We start from the raw sequence: 17,456 nt of genomic DNA on the forward strand, positions 1-17,456 counted from the left end.
GCAAGATCCAAAACACGATGAGGGAACAGCTAGGGCGGTTTCGTGTCACGTAGACGTAGATGGAAAAAGGAGAGTGCTGGGCTGCTGGTGGCTCCACGGTGCTTATAAGAGCATCTCCAAGAGATTATCTAAACTAATTATCTAAATTTAGCCATTTAGCTATTTTGTATAATGAGTTTTACTTGAAAAAACTAGAGTACTCCAGCAGATTGTCTAAATTAAGACTCTCTATATTCAAAGTCATGCCACGTCACCTGATCTCCCGTCTTTTTTGGATTGCATCGACCGCATCCGGTCTGGCTCGTACACCGCAAGCGAACTCTGCAACCCTTCATCTATTTGAAGCCGGATCTGCTAGCTAGGCAAAGCACTCGACGGCCGCACGGCACGGCGGCAAGAGGCAACACGCGCAGCAGCCTGATCGTGGTGGCGGACCGCCGCCATAGCAACGTCGCTGTTGGCCAGGCATCACGCGGCAGCCTGCACGGGGCCTTGATTGCAGCCATCTACAAGGTATGTTTCCCTATCTGTACAGATAATTTGGCTGACATTGAATTAGTCTGGTTGACCATAGGAATTTGTTCTTGTTCCGTATAGCTCAAGTTGTGTCAACGATGGATTCTGAAGATGAGTTCGATACATTTGTACAGAATGAAATACTTGAGTCCTCATCTTCAGACAATGGGGATGATTTATATACTGCTGCGCACATAGTTGGAGAGGTCAATGACAATGAACCAAATCGTCGAGGATCTATCGAGGGACATCGTGTATTGGATCGAGATAGGCAATCTGGGCACTCCAGACTTTTTCAAGACTATTTCTCAGATGATCCTACATATGGGCCGGACCACTTCAGGCGCAGGTTTTAAATTTTTCCTCGTACTATGGATTTTGTTTTGTACATATACTATATGTATGGCTAATTAGTTTGTATTGTCTTTAACTAAAAAAATTAATTTGTATTGTGCCATAGATTTCGAATGAGGCGCCATGTGTTTGTTCGTATAATGAATGCGGTTGAGGAGCATGATGACTACTTTGTGCAAAAGAGAAATGCAGCCGGTACCTTAGGACTATCTTGTTTGCAGAAGGTGGTGGCCGCATTTCGGATGATAGCTTATGGTGTAGCAGCTGATGCTACAGATGACTATGTACGAATTGGGGAGAGTACTACTCTAGAAAGTTTGAGAAGGTTTGCCACAGCTGTTGTTGAGGTATTTGGACCTGAGTACATGAGATTGCCTAATGAGCAAGATACTGCTAGACTACTTGCAATTGGTGAGAGTAGAGGTTTTCCGGGAATGCTAGGCTCTATAGATTGCATGCATTGGACCTGGAAAAATTGTCCTGTTGCATGGAAAGGTGTATTTCGCGGACACAAAAAGGAGTCTACTGTAATTCTAGAAGCAGTTGCATCTAAAGATCTTTGGATTTGGCATGCATTCTTCGGGATGCCAGGCTCACATAATGATATCAATGTTCTTCAAAGGTCTCCTATATTTGCAAGACTTGCTGAAGGTGAAGGTCCACAGGTCATCTATAACATCAATGGGAACGACTATACAATGGGCTATTATCTTGCAGATGGCATATATCCATCTTGGGCTACATTTGTGAAAACCATACCAGAGCCACAAGGGAACAAGAAGAAATATTTTGCCAAGGCTCAAGAAGCTTGTAGGAAGGATGTTGAACGAGCATTTGGGGTTCTACAAGCTCGTTTTGCTATCATTCGACAGCCAGCTCGTGTGTGGGATGAGGAAACACTTGCAGTTATCATGAATGCTTGTGTCATTATGCATAACATGATTGTCGAGGATGAGGGTATTGACGAAGATGATTTCAATTATGATGATATGGGAGAAAAAGTGAAAATATCCCATGCTCGTACACCTGAACTAGATGAATTCATTCAAAACTACAAGAACATCCAGGACAAGGAAACTCACACACAGCTTCAAGCCGACCTTATTGAGCACTTATGGCAACATCATCCAGATCTATATAAGAATATTATTGTTGAATGAATTTATTTACTATTTGGAAATAATTGTTAGATAATTTTATTTACCTTTAGAATATTATCTTATATTCATGTACACTTTATTTGCTTGTAGAAAAAATTGCATTTTCATTGAGTTATTGAAATAACAGACCGTGCAGTAGGCTATCATGATTGATCTCATTGAGTTACTGAACAGACTTCACAAGGCCATGTGTCAAACTGATTGTGACCAGAACAGCCATGTAGAACTCAAAGTGTTGTCAATATGAGAACAAGTACTACAAATATATTAATAGAGACAGCAAATGTGGTAATCTGAGACCAAGTTCTACAAAATATATAAGAACAAGTACTAATTATTTAGGCGACTTGCACATATGTCTTTCTTGAGCACTTCGTAGTACTTTTGTAGGTCAATACTCATGTGCCTTGTGTCGACATTCATAACCCTCTCTTCTTCTAGTTTCTTGTTGAACTCAAATTGTTTGCTTTGTAACTCAAGTTTTTCTTTCTCCAACCTGATTCTTTCTTCCTGCAACGCAAAGGCTTTCTTGCACCTCTCCTCTTTCTTCAACTCCTTTTCTGCATCGGCTTCTTTCCTTTTTGCCAAAAGATAATCCAATGCTTCGATGCTAGAATGTTGCCGTAACTTTTGCTTCTCCTTCTTTTGCCCTGGAGGTCTCTGAAGTGTATTATTTGAATGTTGATTGTCATCAGTAGTAGCAGTGGTCAACAATGGAGGAGCTGATGCAGGACTTGAATTGGCTACAACCTTTTGCTTTTTACTGCTTGTCTTATGGGTTTGCATCTGCTTCTGCCTATCTGCCCACTTAGCTGTGCCTTTCAATAATTTCCAGCAATGCATGTATGGAAATTGCCTATGGTGCTTGTCTTCTTTAATGAACATTTTCAATGCATCTGCTTGCTGCATAGTAGGCAACGAATAATCTGTAAGATGCGTCTAAATAATATACAATTCGAAATGGAAAGGTGTGTCATCAAACCTTGTCATCGATAGTCATGCCACTTTGATTTCTATTCTCAATCTTGGAAAGATAACCAGCAAAGAGGTTCACATCATGTTGTATACCAGACCAACGATTTACCAAAGAGCCTTGTGTGCGATCAGATGAGAAATCCTTGTGGGCATGGAAATGTGCGTGTATCCGTTTCCAATATGTGGTACGTGCTTGGTCCACACCTTTTACTGGATCCAAACTCACGTTGAGCCATGATTTCACTAGTTGTTCATCCTCCTCAATTGTGAAGTTTTTTGTTCTTTTCATGTTTGCTTTCCCTATTGCTTCAACCTCATCTTGTGCTACTACTTCCTGAGAAGGAGGTGGGTTTTCAAACTCACCAGAAAGACCTAAGCCATTTTCCACCAGACCAGTGAAATATCCCCTTGAATCCATGGCACCTATGATTGCAAATAACAACGATTTATCAGATGTGTTTCAAATTCTATGGCTGGCAAAGTAGTATGCATGCACTATCAACCAACTGACAGAACTAGAATTTCGTACTACTGGAGAGGAGTACCAATGATCCTATAACATTTCAGAACACTGAATCAGATAAGCAACAAGAACAAGTTGCTTTGCTACAAGGTATATACTGCAGTCTACACAATCAGTAATGTTATATTGTTATCATAATCTCAGTTTGCAGAAACAAATAAGTCTCAGTTTCAGTACTTAATATAGAGATCAATCATGACAATCCATTAGACAGAGAATAGCAATAGTCATCCACTGCTAGGAATATACTAGAAAAGAAATAGAGTGACCAAGACCTCACCAGATAATTCCTCGACGACACCCTGTGATGCATCTAGGAAGGGGAATTGTGGCTGCTGGTTTGGGGAGGGGGCCCGCGATGGCTGGAAACTGAAGTCAGTGGAAGGAATCACTCTACGCTGCATCAATCCAGCCTCTCTGTTTTCCATCCATCCTAGATTCACATGGCCAAATTCCTGGCTTCCTTGAGGCACGGAACCGCCGGCAAATTGGCCCATCGTAGAAGATGCCCGCCCGGCCAGGTTGCTGTACTCCCCGCTCACAGGTGCCAGACCACGAGGTCGCGGCGGCAGTGACATCTCGCGCCGTCGCCGGTGATTGGTTGGGGAACCGCCGCAAAGGCCGTGGCGGAGGAAGCTGAAGCCCGCTAGGAACGTGCCCTCCTGCTGTGGCGGAGGAAGCTGATGCGTGCGTGGTCGCTTGTGCGCGGGAAGGAGGCATCTCGCGCGCGGGAAGGAGGTGTCTGGCGCGCGGGAAGGCTTCGCTGGCGCGCGCGGAAGCCGAATAGCGAGCGGCGCATGATATCCATCTTTGGATACCGAAAAATCCGGGAAGGAGTGTTATCCAATTTGAAGACTCATCTAGACAATCTGTTGGGAGCTGTTTTTTCCTCATATTAGCCAAATTTACATTCACAAATGTAGCCCAAGATGGATATATGCCATCTGCAAGATAATAGCCCATTGTATAGTCGTTCCCATTGATGTTATAGATGACCTGTGGACCTTCACCTTCAGCAAGTCTTGCAAATATAGGAGACCTTTGAAGAACATTGATATCATTATGTGAGCCTGGCATCCCGAAGAATGCATGCCAAATCCAAAGATCTTTAGATGCAACTGCTTCTAGAATTACAGTAGACTCCTTTTTGTGTCCGCGAAATACACCTTTCCATGCAACAGGACAATTTTTCTAGGTCCAATGCATGCAATCTATAGAGCCTAGCATTCCCGGAAAACCTCTACTCTCACCAATTGCAAGTAGTCTAGCAGTATCTTGCTCATTAGGCAATCTCATGTACTCAGGTCCAAATACCTCAACAACAGCTGTGGCAAACCTTCTCAAACTTTCTAGAGTAGTACTCTCCCCAATTCGTACATAGTCATCTGTAGCATCAGCTGCTACACCATAAGCTATCATCCGAAATGCGGCCACCACCTTCTGCAAACAAGATAGTCCTAAGGTACCGGCTGCATTTCTCTTTTGCACAAAGTAGTCATCATGCTCCTCAACCGCATTCATTATACGAACAAACACATGGCGCCTCATTCGAAATCTATGGCACAATACAAATTAATTTTTTTAGTTAAAGACAATACAAACTAATTAGCCATACATATAGTATATGTACAAAACAAAATCCATAGTACGAGGAAAAATTTAAAACCTGCGCCTGAAGTGGTCCGGCCCATATGTAGGATCATCTGAGAAATAGTCTTGAAAAAGTCTGGAGTGCCCAGATTGCCTATCTCGATCCAATACACGATGTCCCTCGATAGATCCTCGACGATTTGGTTCATTGTCATTGACCTCTCCAACTATGTGCGTAGCAGTATATAAATCATCCCCATTGTCTGAAGATGAGGACTCAAGTATTTCATTCTGTACAAATGTATCGAACTCATCTTCAGAATCCATCGTTGACACAACTTGAGCTATACGGAACAAGAACAAATTCCTATGGTCAACCAGACTAATTCAATGTCAGCCAAATTATCTGTACAGATAGGGAAACATACCTTGTAGATGGCTGCAATCAAGGCCCCGTGCAGGCTGCCGCGTGATGCCTGGCCAACAGCGACGTTGCTATGGCGGCGGTCCGCCACCACGATCAGGCTGCTGCGCGTGTTGCCTCTTGCCGCCGTGCCGTGCGGCCGTCGAGTGCTTTGCCTAGCTAGCAGATCCGGCTTCAAATAGATGAAGGGTTGCAGAGTTCGCTTGCGGTGTACGAGCCAGACCGGATGCGGTCGATGCAATCCAAAAAAGACGGGAGATCAGATGACGTGGCATGACTTTGAATATAGAGAGTCTTAATTTAGACAATCTGCTGGAGTACTCTAGTTTTTTCAAGTAAAACTCATTATACAAAATAGCTAAATGGCTAAATTTAGATAATTAGTTTAGATAATCTCTTGGAGATGCTCTAAGAGAGGCAATTCATGCATCTCCGAAGGCTACGGCGCGAGGGAGACGGAGGGGACGCCGACACGTGGGCCCATTTGGTTAGTGACCATAAGAAGGGAGGCGCTGCCATGCAGGCCAGGCGCGTTAGTGAGAGAAAAGGTGTGCGCGGGCCGGCTGCTGACTCGGCCGCTGGGCCTCACCTGGAGCTGGGTCACCAGGCCGAACAGGGAGGGGAGACTTCCTTTTTTTTTTTTTCTATTTCGTTTTCCAAAGCTTCTTTTCAAATAGAAACTGAATTCAAATCTGAATTTAAGCAAAACCACACAGCAAAAAATAAATATGTTCCAGCATGAATACATAAACATATTTATAACCTTATGATAGATTTTAAACTCAACAAAATTATTTATATACTAAATTATATGCTCACAAAATACTTAAATAAATCAAATTTAATCCTATCAATTGAAAATCAAATTTCAGGTGTTACACATACATAATTTGATTAAAAAAATTCTTTTCTTATTTATCCTATTCTACAAAATAAAAATATATAATATATTTCATGTATAAATAATTATAACCATTCAGTGTAATTACATGAACGATTTATAATTATTTTGGAATAACGCAGCAAAGCTCGTCACATTTCTATTAGGCCAGTGCAAATGGTGTGTTCTGTTATAGTGAATAAAAGAGATAAATGGAGAAATGGAACAATCTTTCTTGAGTTTTATGTGCTTGGCCTTAATAGAAAGAATGGTTATTGGTTACCAACTTGCCATTCCTTGGTAGCAAAATAATTCACCGGTTCGGTGATGCGTGAATAGTTCCCAGCCCGCACTATTCCTTCGCTACTTTTATAAAAGCAAAATTTCACTACCTATTTCTCTCAACATACAAACTATCCAACTAAACAATCCACTATCAAACCTCGCTATCTATTTCTCTCAACATGCAAACTATTCAACTAGGCAATCTACTATTACATACAGTTAAAATGTACTAGCTTATTCAACTCTAATATTCATGTTAGTAAGTCACCTATTTCTCTGAACATACATTACAGCTGTCCAATTAAACAATACACATTCTAACTTATTTATATTCCTTCTTTATACCTGTGACAACGCGTGGAAATTCTCCTAGTTTAGCAGCAGAATGATTTTGGACGTGGAATGGCCCGGAACAGGCTAACCGAACGGCCCCCTCAATTGAAACCCCTGTTCCATTGAGGCCCGTAAGCTTTTTTTTTTTTAAAAAAAAGGGAATATATTGGCCAGTAAGCTTGGGACAAAGTTCTCAACCAAAATAAGCTAAATAATCTCTTAAAATGGTAAGGACTGGTTACTTGACCAAATCGATTGTTCATATCACGGAGTGGCGTCAAGTATGAAGCTTTGATCTCTCTGTGGCTACCTGCGCACTGTCCACAACTTGGTAGCCATTAATTTGGCATATCATGCATGCTCAAGTTTTGTACAGAAGCTGCCATTCATTTCTGATTCTGGATACTCATCCAAACTATGTACATGTACTACATATGTCTCACAGAACTCAGGCCAAAACTGCTTCTAACAGAAGCCTATCACTGCTGCTAACAGAAGTCTATCAACATTTCAAAAAAAAAAGCATGTGGAAACATTTACTGGCTCCTAATGGCTTGATCAATCATGCCAGGTTATGAGCATGGCTACACATCGGCGGATGATGTAGAGCCTGGCCTTCTGCTCCTTCAGCACCTTCCTGAGCTGCTTGAATTTGAGATCATGAGCACCCATCCTCATCTTCATCTTCAGATGTGAAAAGCTAAGGCTGTCGACTCCAAAGATGATGCTGAGAAGGATTTCCAGTTGGGTTTGGATTTCTGAATGGAACTGTGGTGTTAGCTTGGTCGAGGCTTGGAGTTTATATAGGCAGTTGTCATGTGGGATACGTCAGCCAGGGCCGTCCCTGGGCATGTGCGGGATGAGCGACCGTACAGGGCCTCTAATTCTCACGGGCCTCCAAATATAGAGTATATATACTATATACGTATTCTAGATAAGCACGTACTGCTTCGGCCTTTGGCCTTTAACAAAGCGGTGCGCACAACAATAGCCCAGTAACAAATATTTTGTTGGCTGGCCGCTGGACTAGACGTCATTCGTTTTTAGTTAGCAATTGCGGACCCCAAACTGAATCATATCGTAAAACAGTATACGTCTCCTCTTCTACCATCACCGCCATCACCTGATACCCTATCGGCCGCCGGCACGAGCACCGTATCGCGACCTGATCGCGAGTGACCAGGCGTGACAAATTGACGGCAATAGCGAGGCACTAAGGCCCTGAAGGTAATATTAATGATTCATATATTTTTTTTCAATTCATTCACAATCACAGCACCAAGCCGTGAACAATAATAAGTAGTGGGTCGATCTCTAAATTTTGTTCTTTTGATCTAGACACCTAATAGAATAGCGTCTAAAGATTGAAACCATGCATTTTGCAAATTGTTCTAGAAAATTTTGAATCGAGTTGGCAAAAGCGTAAGAAAAACAAAGAATAGAAGAATTAGTCCAATCTCATGAAGGAGCTATAGATAGGTTTGTTACAAAACGGTCACAAGTGTCATCTGATAATCCGACACCTGACCAGGGGCAAGCAATTGACAATAATGTTTATAATAATCCTATAGATCCTCCAGAAAATAATATTGAAGTTGAGGAAGCTCTCCCCGACAACACAAATACTCAGATAGACAATAACAGTGAGAACTTAAATCCTTCTTCGGATGCTGGTAATTTTTTTCAGTAAAATATATTTGATCCAAGATATTATAGGCCTCTTTTTTAGTTTCGTACAAGACCTCCAGTTTCCCTAGGACGGCCCTGCGTCAGCTGATAGCCGGAAATCTATCTTAATTAACTTATCATTCGGTTCATGCTTGCCGTAAAAAAATAAAGTCTTCTGTGATCTTCGAGTTATTTACTCTAGTTCGCTGATGCCTATTTGACTTGATGGTACTCTAATAGAACTGTGTGCACTGCATGACTAATGACAATTATCAGCAGGAGAGCAGGTAACAGACTGCTCTCTCTCTCTCTCTCTGTGTGTGTGTGTGATGTGGCTTCCGGTTTGATAACGTAAACAAATCATGCAAGGAACTCAAGTAAGCCAATGCCAATTAAAGCAAAGTCAAAGGCTACAGTTTTGTATAGGGATACAAATAAAAAATTAAAGGTCAGCCTGTAATTTACACTGATAATACATGCAAAGTAATGTCAACGAACTTATTCAATATATGAGCAAGGTTTTGACCAAACAAAAACGTATGACGACAAACGAATCGATGTTTGTACATATGAGCTCACACATCGTTGGTGTAAACTCACAATGGACGCATGGAGCATTCCTGTTAGTTTCCTCACAATGTCAGCTCAGAAAATATTATTTACACTCACTTTTCATCTACTACAATTCTGACGACAAGCCGTTTGTACATATGTACTTTTTCGAGAACGCGCTTAAAGCTCGTATTTCATTAAGAAGAAGTTTAGAGAAAAATGGGTGTAAATAACTGGTCGAATCATCTGATAACGTAAAGGTCAACAGGTAGGGTGGTACCTGGTAAGAAGTGAAAGTAAAGTATCCATAGTCAACCACTTCTGCACAGTCAGCACAACTGGTAATCGACGAATCCTGGGTTGTTGGCAGTTACAAGTCAACTGAGCCCATGATCGTCACAGCACATATTCATCAGTTCAGATAGGTAAAACTCCAAACAACACGCGTTTGACCAAATTAAATTACATCCCTTATTATGCTAGTAGTACATAGGTACAATGCACCTGCCACTAATTGCTTACGTCTCCAGGTTAATGAAATGATTCGATACTCGCTCCTGATAATTAATTTGTTTTTGCAGGACGACAGTCCTGGCCGAAGTTACAACAAACAAATAATGTACATGGTAATTCGCAAAAAAAAAAAAAGATGTACACGGTGAAAAAACACAATAAGGTCGGACATTATTACAATTCACGAAAGGAAATACATTTAAATTAAGAGAAATATGAGTTACTCTAAAGTACCATATATGTATTCTGCAGGAAAAGTTTTTTGAAAAAAGAAATTGTAAGGGAGAGCATATAAGAGCTAAGAAGTGAAGCTACAAACATCTCATACTACCATTGGCGGACCTAGGCCACTACTACAGAACAGGCCTTTGGTCACTTGCCCAAAATGAACAATAATCTCGGCCAAAACAGAGTCCGGGACAAAAGCCTAGTCTTTAGTCCCGGTTGGTACCACCAACCGGGATTAAAAGCTTTTGTCCCGGTCCGTCCCACCGGCCGAGACTAGTGTTGGAATTTAGTCCTGGTTTTTAAAAGAAACCGGGATTAAATGTCCCTCCCCATATTTGAACTCTTCTTCCCGTGGCCGAGCCCATCGATCTTCACTCTTTTGCTGTGTTCTTCATTTGGAGTTGCTTGTTCTAGCTTGCTCTCATCTCCGGCTATTGATTCATTTCATCGTTTCTACACCGTCATCGACTTGTTAAGAGGTCACTAGCTTCATCTTCTCAACATTTAGAAGCGGCGTATGTCATTTCCTAGTGTTATGTATATTATTTTTTATTTTATGGTTTTTTTAAGAGGTTATTAGCTTCATCGCCATTTCAAAAGCGACGCGTTTTTTTAGAGAAATAGTGGTAATATGTTTTTTATTTTAATTAGTTTAGAAAAAAATAAAAACATATAATACTTTAATTTGCATTTTTTGACCGATTTAGTTAGTTAATTATAACTAGTATACATACCACATTTCATGATTATTTAAGAAAATAGAGAATTTTTGTGCTTTTTTAATTTAGCTTGTTTAGAAAAAATAGAAATATAGAATTTTAGGTTTTTTGTTACTTTAATTTCTCTATTAAAAATAAAAACATATAATACTTTAATTTGCAATTTTTGACCGATTTAGTTATTTAATTATAACTAGTATACATACCACATTTCATGATTATTTAGGAAAATAGAGAATTTTTGTGCTTTTTTAATTTAGCTTGTTTAGAAAAATTAGAAATAGAGAATTTTAGGTTTTTTGTTACTTTAATTTCTCTATTAAAAATTAGAAACTTATAATACTTTAATTTGCACTTTATGACATGGTTAATTAGTTAATTATAACTAGTATGCATGCCACATTTCATGATTAGTTAGAAAATAGAAAACTTTTATGTCTTTTTAATTTTGTTGGTTTAGAAAAACCAGAAATAGAGAATTTTAGGTTATTTGTTACTTTAATTTCTTTATAAAAAATTAGAAACTTATAATACTTTACATTGCAATGCAGACAATGACACGTCATTGGATGTACAATGCCGATCGCCGCTCCAAAGAATTCATTGATGGTGTGCATTATTTCTTAAGAGTGGCCGAGGAAAACAAGCGGGATGGATTCATATGTTGCCCATGTGCCTTGTGTCAGAATTTGAAGGAATATTCTAGCTCTAGAAATATTCACTCACATTTGTTGAAGTCGGGTTTTATGCCAAACTATATTTGTTGGACCAAGCATGGAGAAAACGGGATAATGATGGAAGAAGGTGAAGAAGAACAGTTGGAGCCTGACGACATTATTGCTCAATACGGTGACTTCGGTGATACAGCAATGGGAGAAGCTGAAGATGAGGCAGATGCAGAAGGCGCACCTGTTGAAGATGATGCTCTTGGTGATGTCATTCGTGAGGCACAAAAAGATTGCGAAAGTGAAAAAGAGAAGACAAAGTTTGACCACATGTTAGAAGATCACAAGAAATTATTATACCCATCTGCCCAGGATGGGCAAAAAAAACTGGGTACAACACTAGAACTGTTAAAATCGAAGGCACATAATGGTGTATCCGATAAGGCATTTGGGCAATTACTGAAGATCAAAAAAAATGCTGCCAAAGCCAAATGAACTGCCCACTACTACGTACGAAGCAAAACAGATCGTCTGTCCTTTGGGATTAGAAATCAAGAAGATACATGCATGTCCTAACGACTGCATCCTATACCGTGGCAAGGACTACGAGAATTTAGATGAATGCCCCGTATGTAAAGCATCACGGTATAAGATCAGGCGAGATGACCCTGGCGATGTTGAGGGGGAAGAACGTCCCAGAAAAAAATCCCTACAAAGGTTATGTGGTATGCTCCTATAATACCACGTCTGAAACGTCTTTTTAGAAATAAGGACCATGCAAAATTATTGCGGTGGCACAAAGAAGACCGTAAAGTAGACAACATGTTGAGACACCCTGCTGATGGGTCCCAGTGGAGAGCAATAGACAGGGAATTTCCAGAGTTTGCAAAAGACGCAAGAAACTTAAGGTTCGCTTTAAGTACGGACGGTATGAATCCTTTTGGTGAGCAAAGCAGTAGTCATAGCACTTGGCCTGTTACACTATGTATCTACAACCTTCCTCCATGGTTATGCATGAAGCGAAAGTTCATTATGATGCCGGTGCTCATCCAAGGCCCGAAGCAACCGGGCAATGACATTGATGTCTATCTAAGGCCATTAATTGAAGAACTCCTTCTTTTATGGAGTGAAACAGGTGTTCGTGTGTGGGATAAGTACAAACAGGAACACTTCGACCTACGAGCACTGTTGTTTGTGACAATCAATGATTGGCCTGCTCTAAGTAATCTTTCAGGGCAGATAAACAAGGGATATAATGCATGCATACATTGTTTTGATGACCTTGATAGTATATATTTGAAAAAATGCAGAAAGGTCGTGTACCTTGGGTATCATCGATTTCTTTCTATGAATCACCCAGTTAGAAAGAAAGGAAAGCATTTTAAAGGTAAGGCAGACTACCGATGCAAGCCTCGCAATAGAACTGGAGAAGATGTATTTGAGATGGTTAAGGATGTGAAAGTAGTTTTTGGTAAGGGACAAGGCAGCCAACCAGTTCCAAAAGATGCAGCGGGTCATGCACCCATGTGGAAGAAGAAGTCAATATTTTGGGAGCTACCCTATTGGCAAGTCCTTGAGGTCCGGAATGCGATCGACGTCATGCACCTAACAAAGAATCTTTGTGTGAACCTTCTAGGATTCATGGGTGTATATGGTAAGCCTAAGGATTCACTTGAAGCACGACAAGACTTGCAACGCATGGAAGAACGAGACAACCTGCATCCAGAGAAGACAGATGATGGACGCCAATATTTAAGACCTGCTAGCTACACTCTTAGCAATGAAGAGAAAGAAATCATGTTTGAATGCTTAAGCAGCATCAAGGTCCCATCTGGATTCTCCTCTAATATAAAAGGTATAATTAATGTGCCTGAGAAGAAATTTCTGAACTTAAAGTCGCATGACTACCATGTGCTTATGACGCAATTGCTTCCAGTTGCATTAAGAGGAATTCTACCTCCACATGTACGTCTGGCCACCGTAAAGCTATGTGCATTCCTCAATGCAATTTCTTAGAAGGCAATCAATCCACTAGAACTAGCTGCTCTACAGAATGATGTGGTTCAATGTCTTGTCAGCTTTGAGTTAGTGTTCCCACCATCCTTCTTTGATATCATGACACACCTCCTAGTTCATCTGGTCAAGGAGATCAATATTCTGGGTCCTGTGTTCCTACATAATATGTTTCCCTTTGAGAGGTTTATGGGAGTTCTGAAGAAATATGTTCACCAACGTGCTCGGCCAGAAGGAAGCATCGCCGAGGGCTATGGGACAGAGGAGGTCATTGAGTTCTGTGTTGAATTTATTCCTGAACTTGACCCAATTGGTGTTCCTGAATCGCGCCACGAGGGGAGACTGAGTGGAAAGGGAACACTAGGAAAGAAAACATACATCGGTACGGGGGACGATTCTTTTAATAAAGCACACTACACAGTTCTTCAAAAATCATCCGTGGTGGAGCCGTATGTCACGAAACACAAGGACTTCCTACGATCGCAATTCCCAGAGAAGAATGAAGGTTGGCTTATGCGTCAGCACATAGACACTTTCAGTGATTGGTTACGAAAAGAATGTCAGGGTAATGACCAGATTGATGAGCAACTGTATTTGTTGGCTAGGCAACTATCATGGCACATCCTCACGTACAAAGGGTACGAGATAAATGGAAATACATTTTACACCCTAGGCCAAGATAAAAGAAGCACGAACCAAAATAGTGGAGTTCGCGTAGACGCCATAGACCCGAATGGAAACAGACAAACATATTATGGTCGTATAGAGGAGATTTGGGAACTAGACTTCGCACCTAATTTTAAAATCCCTTTGTTCCGGTGCCAATGGGTGAAGGTTACCGGAGGCGGGGTGACAGTTGACAAAGACTATGGAATGACAACAATAGACCTCAACAATGTTGGTTACAAAGATGAACCATTCGTCCTTGCTGCTGATGTGAATCAGATGTTCTATGTGAAAGACATGTCTTTGTCAACAAACGAGCCAAAACGCCATATAGTTCTCTCAGGGAAAAGAAACATTGTGGGAATTGAGGACAAGTCAGATATTTCAGAAGATTATGAAAGGGATGACCGAATCACGCCTTTCAATGTGACCAAAGATCCGAGCATACTGATAAATGCTGAGGACACTCCATGGTTACGTCAAGATCATGACCAAGGAACATACGTCAAAAAGAAGATCACTATTGTGCCCGCCTAATAAATAGATTGCAATATAGTATGTGTATGTGACAATTGTAACTTAAGCTGTTTATATTAGTTTTTCTTATTTTATATCATTTCAAATAATGAAATGACATTTAAGTTTGCTATTATAATAGATGTGTCAATTATTTGTCAAATGCAAAAATAGTCAAACTTGGTCAAATGACAAACTAAATTACTTAAAATGAAAAAATTTTGAATACCAATTTGTTAGATATCATCAAGATCTAAACTTTTTATATAGACAACTTTTCTATTTGAGAAAGTTTAAGTTCACAATACCCACCAATTCTTGAATCTCACACAAACTATATGAAACTACATGTGTTAATTGTGGATTTTGAACTACACCTTCGCAACACTTTGTCAAATGCAAAAATGGTCTATATATTAAATGTAGATTTTGATGAGTGGAACAATATTGGTATTCATGACTTTTCCGTTCAAGACCATCTAGGGTTCCGAAAACCCATGCGTGGCTATGAATTCTATCAAAATTCAAAATTGAGTGGTTCAAACTTTTTCAAAAGAAAAGTTGACCATTAGACAAAATGTAGAACTTGATGTGTGCAACAAACTTTGTATTCATTACTTTTCCATTTGGGACCATATAGGGTTCGGTCAAAGTGTGTGTTTCTAAAAACCAATGCTTTGACTTTGGTCAAACTTGGTCAAATGACCCATTTGATGACTTGAAATGAAAAAAAATTGAATACAAAGTTGTTAGAGATAATCTGATGTAATGGTCAATATTGTTGTAAGCATAAATAAATAAGAAATAGAGAAAAAATTTTAAAAAATAATTCGATGTAATGGTGAATATCACGTATATCATGATTTTGGAGATAAATGATGATAAATAAACAAAATTTACGTTTAAATATTGCACAAACAAATTTTTGTATCAAAAACATCTGCTTTAAGATATTAAAATTAAATAATACATTTTTGCATTAATAAAATACTAATTATTTTTCATATTTAAGTTTGTTAATATAAGTGATGAAAAGATTTTATGTTTCCAAATTTATTATGTAACCAATTAGACAAAATGAAATGAAACTATTATTTTTTAACAAATTAATACCTATTATTCTATTTACTATGCAGTTAACACAATTAATCTAATTGTTGTATGCATAAATAAATAAGAAACTGAAAAATACATTTAGTCCCGGTTCGTGGCTAGAACCGGGACTAAAGGTATCCTTTAGTCCCGGTTCTAGCCAGGAACCGGGACTAAAGGGTGAACCTTTAGTCCTGGTGCGTAGCACCAACCGGGACTAAAGACCCTTTAGTCCCGGTTGGTGCTACGCACCGGGACTAAAGGTCCTCCTGGGTATTTAACCGAGCAGTCGTCTTCCTCCTGGATCTCGTTGCCCTAATTCTTCATCCGCCGCGCGCCGCTCCTCCCCGCCGTCGCCTCGCCCTCGTCCCCGGCCGAGCGCCGTCGTCTGGAGCCCAGGAGCGTCGCCGCCGCCACTGCAGCCGAGGAGCGCCCCCACCGCCACCGCCACCGAGCCGAGGAGCGTCCCCACCACCACTTCTTCTCCGGCGCCGACGCTTCTTTCTCCGGCGACTGTACCGGCGCCGACGCTTCTTCCTCCTCGCCCTCATCGCCCCCGCGGCCACCTCCTCGCCCTCGTCAGAGCGCCCCCACGGCCGCCTCCTCGCCCCCAGCCAGAGAACTCGCGCCGCCGTCGTCGAGGGTGAGCACGTACACAGAGAAAAAAATGATTATTGATGATGTGTTGTATGAATTGTTGATTTGTTGTATGAATGAGATGTGATATGTTGTATGAATGAGATGATTTTAGGCCTTGTTTAGTTCCAAAATTTTTGGCAAAATGAGCACTGTAGCAATTTCGTTTGTATTTGACAAATATTGTTCAATCATGGACTAACTAGGCTCAAAAGATTCGTCTCGTCAATTCCGACTAAACTGTGCAAAACTATGAAACGGTTCCCAAACGCAGGCCCACGAGAAATACGTACCTCTCGCCAAAACGTACTCCTACATCTACACTTGTTGTAAGCCGATCGACGAAACACATGCGCTCACGAAACGTACACTTTTTAAAAATCAAACAATTCAAAATTTTTATGACATTTCTATAAAAGATATAAATATTATTAGATTAATTATTTATATATTTTTATACTATAAATTTATTGAGACAATTAAAAACCTTGTTTTGTATCCAGTGTTGTAATTAGTTAGTAGGGATAGATATTCAGATGAGATGTATAATTTCTATTTTATAATTTATCTTTTGTATTATATAATTTATATGATATAATTTATCATGTGTTGTAATTAGTTTGTAGGGATAGATATTGAGATGAGATGTATAATTTCTATTTTATAATTTATCTTTTGTATTATATAATTTATATGATATAATTTATCATGTGTTGTAATTAGTTTGTGGGGATAGATATTGAGATGAGATGTATAATTTCTATTTTATAGTTTATCTTTTGTATTATATAATTTATATGATATAATTTATCATGTGTTGTAATTAGTTTGTGGGGATAGATATTGAGATGAGATGTATAATTTCTATTTTATAGTTTATCTTTTGTATTATATAATTTATATGATATAATTTATCATGTGTTGTAATTAGTTAGTAGGGATAGATATTGAGATGAGATGTATAATTTGTATTTTATAATTTATCTTTTGTATTATATAATTTATATGATATAATTTATCCTATGTTGTAATTAGTTAGTAGGGATAGATATTGAGATGAGATGTATAATTTGTATTTTATAATTTATCTTTTGTATTATATAATTTATATGATATAATTTATCTTAGTTGTTGTATCGAATATTGTC

General features: G+C 39.6%; 4 protein-coding genes across 4 annotated transcripts; 1 reads left to right on the forward strand and 3 right to left on the reverse strand.

Annotated features, from left to right (window-relative positions):
* Positions 213 to 2,212, forward strand: LOC110433029. The gene is made up of 3 exons (XM_021454606.1): positions 213 to 513; positions 598 to 865; positions 977 to 2,212. Exons 2-3 carry the CDS (start codon positions 615 to 617, stop codon positions 2,028 to 2,030), a joined length of 1,305 nt encoding a protein of 434 aa, XP_021310281.1. The 5' UTR covers positions 213 to 513; positions 598 to 614; the 3' UTR covers positions 2,031 to 2,212.
* On the reverse strand, positions 2,252 to 4,106 carry LOC8064677 (glutathione S-transferase T3). The gene is made up of 3 exons (XM_002462112.2): positions 3,809 to 4,106; positions 3,013 to 3,428; positions 2,252 to 2,933 (listed from the first exon to the last, which is right to left on the reverse strand). Exons 1-3 carry the CDS (start codon positions 4,104 to 4,106, stop codon positions 2,361 to 2,363), a joined length of 1,287 nt encoding a protein of 428 aa, XP_002462157.2. The 3' UTR covers positions 2,252 to 2,360.
* On the reverse strand, positions 4,390 to 5,764 carry LOC110433157. The gene is made up of 3 exons (XM_021454883.1): positions 5,547 to 5,764; positions 5,195 to 5,462; positions 4,390 to 5,083 (listed from the first exon to the last, which is right to left on the reverse strand). The coding sequence occupies exons 2-3, from the start codon at positions 5,443 to 5,445 to the stop codon at positions 4,720 to 4,722; spliced, it is 615 nt and encodes a 204-aa protein (XP_021310558.1). The 5' UTR covers positions 5,446 to 5,462; positions 5,547 to 5,764; the 3' UTR covers positions 4,390 to 4,719.
* Positions 7,599 to 7,724, reverse strand: LOC110432708. Its single transcript, XM_021453494.1, has one exon. It carries the CDS (start codon positions 7,722 to 7,724, stop codon positions 7,599 to 7,601), a length of 126 nt encoding a protein of 41 aa, XP_021309169.1.

Source organism: Sorghum bicolor, chromosome 2 (assembly GCF_000003195.3).
Source record: "Sorghum bicolor cultivar BTx623 chromosome 2, Sorghum_bicolor_NCBIv3, whole genome shotgun sequence".
Classification (NCBI taxonomy): Eukaryota; Viridiplantae; Streptophyta; class Magnoliopsida; order Poales; family Poaceae; genus Sorghum; species Sorghum bicolor.